The following is an 11,287-nucleotide window of genomic DNA, read 5'->3' as shown; positions in this document are numbered from 1 at the left end:
GATGCTGCTTGGCCTGCTGTGTTCACCCAGCCCTGCACCTTGTTGTCTCGGATTCTCCAGCATCTGCAGTTCCTACTATCTCTCACCACAAAAACCTTGTTTTCACATCTTTCCAAAATCTGTCTACATATTCTCTCCTCTATCTCCCGCTGGCTGTTGGGAGGCCTGTGGTATACCCTCAGCATTGTGATTTCACCTTTCTTAATCCCGAGTTCTACCCATGTTGCCTCATTACACGAGTCCTCCAATGTATCCTCCCTCAGTACAGCTGTGAGATACTCCTTTACCAATAATGCAAACCCCCACCCCTTTTACATCCCTTTTTATCACACCTGAAACATTCAGCTTCCAGTCATATCCCTCTTTCAGCCAAGTCTCAGTAATCATAGTTCCAAATACTAACCAAAGCTCCAAGTTCATCTACCTTGCCTATTATACTCCTCGCACTGAAACACATGCATTTCAGACCACATTCCCTGCTTTTTCCAGCAGCATTTCCCTGCCTGTTCCCCTCCTCCCCAGGTGTAACCTTTATATTGGTCCCAGTTTGTAGTTCAAGACTCATTCAGACCATGAACACCCAGAGTGATAACAGGTCAACTTACCGCACCCCCATCTTACAGTCCATGATTGAGGGGGAATCAAACTCCGATAACAGATCATCCATCTGGTTATAGCTGTCTCCATCTTTGTCCACCACTCCATAATAGCCTGGCACATAGGGACGCAGTAAAGTATCCTTCATCAAGGATTCCAAACACTGATGCTCACATTCGCAGTACTTCTTCAGGATCTTACCGTAATCTCCAGCTTTAAAGTTACCTGAAATAAACACAGCAGCTTTGTGAACACCATCACTCATCCTTCAACTGTTCACATTTCTGCTGCCACCTAACTCACTCCCATATCCTAACCTCAACCAGTCCCCCAAATTATTGTCTTCTACCAGACAAGGCCTGACCTGTGAGTGACAGTACTTGAAAGGAGAAAAGGGGTCTGCTACTGACCTTCTCCCACCGCAACGGGATAGTAAATTTCAGTCAAATACAACGAGACCAATGACATCTGAGGCTCAAGTATGTGAGACTCCCAACTTTGAGACAGAAGTTGGTGGGTTCAAATACATTCCAGAAACACACAAAATCTAAGCTAATGCTCCAATGTAGCACTGAGGGAGTGCTACATGGTCAATGTTTCCTCCTCTAAATGAAATATTAAACCAGGGCTCCAGCTGCCTTCTGTGGCAAACATGTTACATCTCATCCCTCACTCCAAATACAAACAAGGGAGTTCTTCCCAGTTAGAATTTATGCCTCAAACAATAGTTTATCTGGTTCTCATCATATTGCGGTTTGTAGGATCTTACTGTGCAGAAAGTGGCTAACTCATGACTTGTCTGTCACAACTGGTGTATTCATTGGTTGTACAGCACTTTGGGGTATCCTGGAAGCATGAAAGATACCACCTTATTGTTAGCTTTCCTTTTGATGACAACCAGAGGAATAAAAGCCCTTCAGGCGTTTGAAATCCAAGCTTTACAGCATATCTTCACCAGGATTACACAAGGATAAATGTATCACTATTCTGGACCAAGCTTAATCATTGATGCTTGCTCTGAGGAACCCTGGTTACTCTCCTGACGGAACTTTACATAATCAAATTGAACCCTGGTGTGGTCATTCTCATCCATCAATCTCTATTTTCACTTTCCTCTTTCATGGTGAATGGTAGGGCCTTAAGGAGTGTAGTGGAACAGAGGGACCTTGGAGTTCAGGTGCACAAATTCTTTGAAAATGGAATCACAGGTAGTCTGGGCAGTGAAGGCAGCTTTTGGCACTTCATCAGTCAGGGCATTGAGTACAGAAGTTAGGATGTTATATTGTAGTTGTACACGATTGTTGGTGAGGCCGCACTTGGAGTAGTGTGTTCAGTTTTGGTCACCTTGCTGTAGGAAGGATGTTATTAAACTGGAAAGAGTGCAGAAGAAATTTACAAGGATTTTGCTAGATCTCAAGGGACTGAGTTATAGGGAGAGGTTGGACAAGCTAGAACTTTTATTCTTTAGAGCGTAGGAGTGTGATGGGGGATCTTACAGAAATGTATAAGATCATGAGAGGCATGATTAGAATGAATGCACTCAGTCTTTTTCCCAGGGTTGGGGAATCAAGGATTAGAGGGCAGCAGTAAGAGGGGAAAGAATACATGGGAACCTGAGGGGCAACTTTTTTAGGGGGTGATACGCATATGGAATAAATTTCCAGCGGAAGTGGTTGAGGCGGGTACACTAACATTTAAAAGGCATTGGGACAAAAACATGGAGAGGATAGGTTTAGAAGGCTATGGGCCAAATGCAGAGAAACGGGGTTAGCATGGATGGACATCTGGTCGACATGAACTAGTTTAGGCTGAAGGGCCTGTCTCTGTGCTGTAGGACTCTATGACTGTAACCCTGCTCTTATTGGGGTACAACTCTACAGTGCCTGATGAGATACCACATGCTTTAACCAACAGCTGAAGAGCATTGCCAGTTTGTTTAACCACAGGGGACATCAATAAGGTCTGAGTCTATCCTGACACAAGCAGACTCTCCATTTCAAGCTAACAAACACGATCAGGAGTGAAAATCAGAGCCCCAATCTACTCCAGTTAATCCAACATTGCATATCTCTCCATGGTATCCAGGTTGCAATAAAACAAACTAGATATAGACAGTCATCACTGTTTGCACCATCCCAAGGGGAACTTATCCAGTGAGCTATTAGAAGAGCCAAAGCTACTTTCTCAGTGCCGGCTATTCTCTGAAGCAAGTGAGCTACACATTGACAGAGAATGTTTAGGGCAAGGTTACCTGCGTGTCCTGCTAACTGCACCCAGGGATAGCGCTTCTTGAAGGAGACAACAAATGGGGACCAGTGTACCATAGTCTTCAGTTTTTTCCACGACTTATTCTGCAAAAGAAAATGCGAATTAAACAAAAATAAAAATCACAAGATCTGGAGTGACCCTCTCCCAAACCACCTCATCGCAAAGTCACCAAGACCCATCCAGCCACCATCCATAAAACCTCATACACCACAAACAGCAATATGTTGAGGACCAGATAAACTATTAGTCGATGTATAAATTCTAACTGGGAAGAACTCCCTTGTTTTTATTTGAAGTCACATGCACTAACAATACCTCCCCCTGCAAAAAGCTATTGATGGCCCTGTCCCACCCTGAAAGCCGTCAGCATCCCTATCATACACAAACACTTCCCCACCCAGCTCTACTTTATTTCTTAATGCATTCATGAGATGTGGGGATTGCTGGCTAGGCCAGAATTTATTGCCCCCCCCCCCGCCTAGTTTCCTTTGGGGTGGTGATGAGCTACCTTCTTGAACCACTGCAATCCTGTTGGTGTAGGTCCACCTCACAATGTTGTTTGAGAGGGGTTCCAAGATTTTGCCCAGTGACAGAGAAGCTAAAGCAGAACACCATGGGTGAACCTGGATGACAACAATAATAAGAACTACTTGTCCTTATTTGGGGTCTTTTACAGGGTAAAATGTGCCCTGGTGTTTGTGACAGGGGTGAAACAGAATTGGACACAGAGCTAGAGGGAGAGATTAGGACAAATGGTCATAGCTTGGCTAAATAAGTTTGATTGAAGGAACACCTTAAATGGAAGAGAAAGAGGTGTGGAGATTTAGAAATAGATACATGGAGCATTGACCCAGGTATCTGCAAGTTATTCTGCCAGTTCTACTTATCACTTCAGCTCTGAGTACTGACCGTACAGGCAATGCTTAACGCTGAGGCAAAGAAGATCTGGGTATGTGAGAGGCCAGAATTGGAGGAGCACTTTGATCTTAAAGGGTTACGTGGGGTTTCAGGACACTTATTGATCTGTGTGTAGTATCTGGGCAAATGGTGTACACGTGGCACTGAATCATATAAAAACAAGATGAGACTCAAAGCCTTGGTAAAAAACCTTGACTATTAACGAATCATCTGACATAATTGCGAGAGACAGATAGTGCTCTCTGCGTTTTATGGACCCTGAAGTTAATACTCCTCTGAATCTTCTCCAAAGATTTCAAGCCTCCCTCTTGAAACATTCCCTTTCCTTTGTCTTGTAGTTGTTAAAGTGAAACAAATTATAAACAAGGGCTACACTAATAGCAAGGAAGACATGAACATTTGTAATGAGTGTTTGTAGCCTGTGAACATTTGACTTGTCTTTTTCTTTTGAAGACCTCTACGACCAAGATCACAACTTAAAATTGTGGCATTTCTTTGTGTTCTGAACTAATTTAAACCTAACCAGCATCTTGTAAGCTCAAAGATAAACACACAGCCTCTTACTCAAGCTACAATTTCTCTACTGGAAAGCCAAACACAAGCAGCATTCCTCAAGACAGTCAGCCTTCTCAGTAGAAGGTGCCATGAAGGAAGTACTTGTTATGTAACCACATGCATTCAATATGTGCTCCATGTTCTGCCCGAATAGTTGCCATGCATGTCATCCCAGCATGACCTCACACAGTCACTTCTGGACACAATACTGCACATTCACCATGAAGCTGACTTCAGCCAACTCGGTGCCCTTTGTGCGAGTGTCCAAAACAACAAGTACAGCTTCACCCACCCACCCAATGTGGGCAGCCCTCAACATATACATGCTCTCACAGCCTCACAGGGAGACTACCACATGGTGCAAGATGAGAGCGTTACTGTTCTGGGGCGAGCTTACTCATAAATCTGCATTTAATCTGCACTAAGTTACATTGAACTGCAACATATAACATTTGTGTACTATCATTTAGTTCCTCCACTATTAATTAACCATACACTAATTTTGTACCATCTGCACATATTGATAATCTTCTCTTCATATTAGAGTCCAGATTATTTAAATAAAGTGGGAAGAGTTCAACATTGATCGAGGTCAGAATACTGACTAGCAAATTTCAGTCACCACAAATCAATGTCTTTTAAGTAGTTCTTATTCCTGCCACTCTGTGCCTTAACCTCCATCCACATACACTCTACTCCTCTTCCCCAACATCAACCCCCAAACTATTGTGCTGCATTGTTAAAATGTGACTGCATTCCTATTGGCTGACAGGCATGAGCCAATGTTTTGCTGAATGTCTGACCCCAGTTTGAAACCTCAGCCCCTTTGATAATGCAATGATCCAGGAGGCATACATGTGGGCATTGGGCCTCAGTCAGCTCAGCTGGGACTTCAAGTGAACAAACTACCTTTTGAAATGGGCTGATCATCAGAGGGTGTCTTTTCAGCTGCCTGGGCCTAAAGCTCTGGAATTCCCTTCTTAAACACCTGTCCCTCCTCTTTTCAGACACTATTAAACCTCTTTCATCAACCAAAACTTTGGGTTACCTCTCCTAATACTTTTACATGCCTTGGTGTCAAATCTTCTTTCTTAACACCCTTGTGAAGTGTTGCTGGGATATGTTTTGCTATAATGAAGGTGCTTTATACTTGTAAGTTTGATGAGGTACAGAGGATCTCTGATAGCTGAATCAGATGGTTTACTCAGTCCAATTAACAGCCCACTCCGTAACTCCACAGGCTCCATGACCAACCAGTTCAGCACAAACCACTCTCCTGTACACAGGAGTTTGCCTGAATAAGTCAGCCTTTTTCACAAGCAATTGATGCACAAAGTACTTTTAGATATTGGGGTTCCCCGACATACGAACTGCACTATATTTTAACAAAGACACCTCTACAGGTGCTGGCTGGGTGCCAACTGTCATGATGTCTTTTCTGCGGGCGCCCAGTATATGGCTTGTTCCATTGTGTGAACAGTCCTCAGATTATAGCAGATATATTGGTGACATTGCGCAGCACAGAAGGAATGGTTCATGCATGTGAGCTCTGGCGTTTAGGAGCCGCAACCATTCCCTTCTGTTCAGAAGACAAGCAATGAACTGGAACATGTTGACAACATAGCATTCCTATGCTGGATGGTATGGAGCTTTGTTTTCTTCCTGTGACACTCTGCCACTTAACATACATTGTACCAAGGTAGTACTGAGACTCAGGAAATTTTTGCTCCCTTGGTACCCCAAGAAGTGGGGTAGCTTAGCTACGCAAACAAGACCATCTCAGCTAAACTTGCATTTAAATAACACGTTTAACATACCAAAGTTTCCACACACAAGCATTATCAAAGAAAATTCAAACAACTCAAGGCTTCTTAGGGCAGAAGACCCAAACTCCATCTAAAAGGTAAGTTTTAACAACTATCTTAAAAGGAGGAAAGAGTGACAGGATAAATTAGAGAGGAAATTTCAGAGCTTAAACCCTTGACAACCCTTGCAGTGGAGTTAAAATTGGGAATACTCAAGACTACAAAGGAGCGTAAATATTACAGATAGTTTCAGGGTTAGAAGAGATAAGTGAAAAAGAGAGGAACGAGGCCAGTGTTCCCTCTAATCTTCTTTCTGGCTGCATGGGCCTTCAAGATCTGTGCATGGCAGTGGCTTCCGGAGCATGGAACCTTGGGGCAGTTGCATATGCATGCAACTTAGAGGGAACATTGGGTGAGGCCATGGAGGGTATTTTTTGGAAACAAGGATGAGAATTCTAAAAGAGACATCAATTGATCACCAAGGAGCCACTGTAGGTCAGCGAAGGCAAACGTGAAAGAGTGAGTGACAGCAGATGGAAAGCAAAGGACACGGGAAAAATTATGCAGGAGGAAACAAAATAAGGGAGGGAGGGAGATGAAGCAGCAGTGGGCGAAGAGAATCAACTAGGATTGCTATTCCTCATCACTATCCAATTCCCAGTGCTGACTGAATAAGTGAAGCTCACGTTGGGCAGTAGAAAACAAACCTGAAAACATGGAAATGGTGGGAAAACCAGATGGAATTGGTGTGATAACAAGGTGTAGAGCTGGATGAACACAGCAGGCCAAGCAGCATCATAGGAGCAGGAAGGCTGACGTTTCGGGCCTAGACCCTTCATCAGAAATGAATTGGTGTGATGGGTGGTTTGGGGTAGAGACACTCAGGAGTTTACAAGAAGGGTTAAATCACTTCAGTACATGTGGGGCTCTGGATTTGGATTGGATGAAACTGCATGAAAATAGCCAAACTCCACACAAATACAGATTAGCCGGTGTGAGTAAGATGTCACATTTAATCAATAGAGGATTTGTTTTCTGAAAGCAGAATGTGATGCAAGAAATGCAATGTCAGAAAAAACGCCCGCGAACTATTCTCAAACCAACACTTTGGTACAATTCAGCCAGCCAGGATAAGGGGCAGTAAGTTCCACTTGAAAGAGGAGTGAGGGAAGCAGAGCACTTTGCGCCCCATCTGAGGGATCTTGACTCTGTCTCACTCCATTATTATGCTGCCCTGCACAGGCTGAATGCTGGTTCAGCTTCTGCAACTTGTCTGTAACCTAAGTGATGACACATCTTTTCCATTACAGCCTATTTGTGGTTTCTGCGGATCTCTCAAGTCTTTTTTTTTGTGTAACACAAGTACGAGTTGCAGCAAATCTGGCAGAAACCACATCCACATGGACAACTTTATTTTCAATCTATGCAGCTGTGAACTGGCACATGGATTTAAAAAGGCCTTCAGGAGCATTGCTAACTGCTGGATTGATAAAACTCCATGTGCAGCCAGGTCAACGAGTTCACATATCAACACTAAGATGTATTGGACCAGCTACTTACTGACAATTTTAAACCAGGATTTTTCAAACGTACAGGAATCACTTCTTGAAACAAGACGTGTTTGATTTGTGCTCAATAAAGTGTATTTATATACCATTTTTAAGATCATAAAACATCCCAGGGCTCATCATCAAACATCACTGCGACTCAGTGCCAAAAGAGGTAACAGGGCGGCACGGTGGCTCAGTGGTTAGCACTGCTGCCTCACAGCGTCAGAGACCCGGGTTCAATCCCACCCTCGGGCGACTGTCTGTGTGGAGTCTGTACATTCTCCCCGTGTCTGGGTGGGTTTCCTCTGGGTGCTCTGGTTTCCTCGCACAATCCAAAGATGTGCAGGTTAGGTGGATTGGTCATGCTAAATTGCCCGTAGTGTTCAGGGATGTGTAGCTTAGGTGGGTTATAAGGGGATGGGTCTGGGTGGGATGCTCCAAGGTTCGGTGTGGACTTGTTGGGTCCAAGGGCCTGTTTCCACACTGTAGGGATTCTATATTCTAGGGCAAATGACCAAAAGTTTACTCAAGATGGTAGATTTCAAGGAGGACCAGATTTAGCCAGAAAGGTTTAAAGAGGGAAATGCCAGAGCTCAGAACCCAGCCAGCTAAGCACACAGCCACCAATGCTGGAGTGATGGAAAACGGGGATTGACAGGAGGTCAGAATTGGAAGAGAGGAGGACAGAGGTTGTGTCTAAAAGCAAGGACACACTCGATGCTGCAGGACAAACAGACTGAAAGAAAACATAAAGCAAAGCTTTCAAGAGACTAAGCAGCTATCAGGTTGACCTTTTGCCTTTCCCTAACCAGTTCTGCAATGTATGGGTCAACTCACACCCCACATAAAAATGGCTAAAACAAGCACATTGGGTGCAACGCATCTTATAAGCCCTGCCTGCAGCATCCAACAAATTAGTAGAGCAGGCACCCTTACATTCACCAGCCAAATCTTGCACCCATTGCACTAGTCTGATGCAAGTAATAGATCAGAATTCAACAGAATGACCACTTGAAAAAAAGTTCGTGAGACCCTGCACTCATCATACAACCCACTGAACACAGGGAACCTGCTGTATGGCAACACAGCATATTAGGATGGTTGAGATAACAAGGTGTAGAGCTGGGTGAACACAGCAGGCCAAGCAGCATCAGAGGAGCAGGAAAGCTGACGTTTCGGTTCTGGACCCTTCTTCAGAAAAATGCTCTCTCATATTAGGATGGTTGCTACTCACCCTCTCCCACCAGCTGGTGGGCCAGGTCTCTCCATACCATTCCCACTGTCTTGAAGATAACGGGGGCACATATCAGAACAAAGAACTACTAAATAATGGGGATTCGTTTTAATGCTCACCCGCACTCTGCACCAGGTTCTGGATTTCCAGCATTTGTAGTATTCTGCTTTTTTTCCAGGACCCTGCTATCCAAATAAACAAAGAGCACAGTGCTAATGGGATTGGAACAACAAGTCTGAATTCACAAGCTCAAATCCCACTAAGGCACATTGTGAAATTCAATTCTATAGAATTGTAGTCTCAAGGAGGCCATTTGATTCATTGTTGCTTGTGCTGGATCTTCAAGACGGTGATCTAATTAATCTCCCAGCTTCACTCTTTCCCATTCTTCTTTGGGATTAAAAGTGAATCTGTTCAGACAGATCATTCCAGATCATCACAGCCTCATCGTGTAAAAGAATTCTCTTCATCTTCCCTCTGGCTCTTTTGTGAGCACATTAAATGTGTCCCTCTGGTTACTGACCCTCCCAGTGGAAGGTGTTTCTTCTTAATTACGTTATCAAAACTGAGCGACATTGATTGCAATCACGACCTGGTCATCAGCAGGCTGAACCCAGAGGTGAATTACCACAAAAACATGAAAAAACCCAAGCTGTTTTTCAAGAATGGAATCTGATCCTCCTTGCCACCGATTCCGTTCCCACAGAGATAAATTCTCATTGCCCATTAAAGCAGCATGATTCTATCATACCACAACCACTGGTCAGGAAGGTTGATCAAATGGCACTAGTATTGAATTGAGGCTCAGACACCAGGCATGCCCCAGGAATAAATAATCTAACATTCCCCTTATGCCAACTCAACCTAATAGATGCTCTAATTCATAACACACAATGGACGGAATGAAACATTTACCAGTTTCACTAACCACATTGTAAGGCTATCTCCGCTGCCCAAAAGAACACTTTGCATTCCTGCTCTATGCGGCCAGCGGTCTGATTATAAACCATTTCATCACTAAAGCTCCACTACTTACCGTGATTTGACATGATTCCAGAAGAAAGTGATTTCAAGAATTTAAAAGCCCTGAAGGTTTATCTGCAGGAGCCGAGGGTTTCAGCAGAGAATATACAGAGAAGGCAAGACCAACAAGGTGTAGTGTGGGAGATAAAAAGTCATCAACCCCAGACCAAAATCACCAAAAGGGCAAAAAACAAAGAATGCTCCAAGGCAGCTACTGCACAAAGTGTGTCTCCACAGTTAATGCTGCAGCTTCCAGGTTTTATTCCATGTCTCAGGGAATGTCAGTAAGACACACCCCTCAGTACGTGAGGGAAAACATACTGACGGTTGCAGAAGCTCATGACTGGGAAATGATGTCAGAAACGACCTTGGTTCAGCTTGTTTGTTTTTACTGTCACTTCACGACTTGGACAGGATTAGACCACAAGAGTTTCAGTCGATCCAGTCAAAGTTTCTGCTGTAGTATCAGCTTGAACTGCCTCTGCCACTCACTGAGAGAGACAGATTCTTTCAACTCTCCTGGAAAGAGAGCTACACACTTCCAGTTTCTATGAAATTGGAATGGCAAGGACTTGGCAACTCTGGCAGCTTTGAGATGATAACCCAAAAAATTATGACAGAATAAGATTCTGCCCCTCTAAATAAACAGTCAACTTCCTTGCATCGAAGGCTTGCATTACATTACTGGACCTTTGCCCAAGAATTTATATGGCAGTCACTGCACTACAGATATTGGTACTGTGCAGTATAATAAAATTAAACTAAAGCTTCTCTCGGTTCAGAACTTGTACAGTCACATTTTTTGCAAAGTGCTGAATTCAAATCACAGGGCCAATAATTGCTTAATACCTAAGCAAGACTACACCGAGTTCATCTATTTCCAGAAACAAATTCCACAACACTGCCTCAGCAAAGACAATGGGCAGACAAGTACTGATATAGTGCCTTTCACAATCGGGCACACCACAGCAATTTTCAGCCAATTAAGCACTTCTTGAATTGCAGTGACTGCTGTAATCTTGGAAATATGGCAACCAAACTGCACATAGCAAGATCCTACAAACAGAATGTGGTAACGATCAAATCATCCATTTTAGTGATGGTAGCCAAGAGGCAAGCATCGGGGAGAACCCTCCCCCAGTTATTAATGTTACAACCTCCATTGATACTGCAGACTGGGCTTCAGTTTAACTCTTCAGCATATCTTTGGTGTAAAACCTCAGTGAAATTCTGAAATGCTGGGAAAGAGTGACAACACAAGATATTTCCACTAAAATTAGTTCAGAACATTGAACAAAGTTGTCAATTTGATAGAGATAGCAGGAACTGCAGATGCT

General features: G+C 43.6%; 1 protein-coding gene across 1 annotated transcript in view; it reads right to left on the bottom strand.

Annotated features, from left to right (window-relative positions):
• The window catches only part of LOC109920614 (inositol-trisphosphate 3-kinase C-like), a 20,551-nt gene that overhangs the window by 8,642 nt on the left and 622 nt on the right, over nucleotides 1–11,287 (bottom strand). Inside the window, exons 2-3 of the mRNA XM_048618290.1 lie at nucleotides 2,849–2,948; nucleotides 606–822 (exon numbers count right to left, since the gene is read on the bottom strand). Of these exons, the coding sequence (XP_048474247.1) occupies nucleotides 606–822; nucleotides 2,849–2,948 (317 nt within the window). The remainder of the gene's footprint in view (nucleotides 1–605; nucleotides 823–2,848; nucleotides 2,949–11,287) is intronic.

The sequence above is a fragment of the Rhincodon typus genome, chromosome 39, assembly GCF_021869965.1.
Source record: "Rhincodon typus isolate 14 chromosome 39, sRhiTyp1.1, whole genome shotgun sequence".
Lineage (NCBI taxonomy): Eukaryota > Metazoa > Chordata > Chondrichthyes > Orectolobiformes > Rhincodontidae > Rhincodon > Rhincodon typus.
Note: the sequence above shows the minus strand (reverse complement) of the source record. Positions and strands in the feature narration are given on the sequence as shown.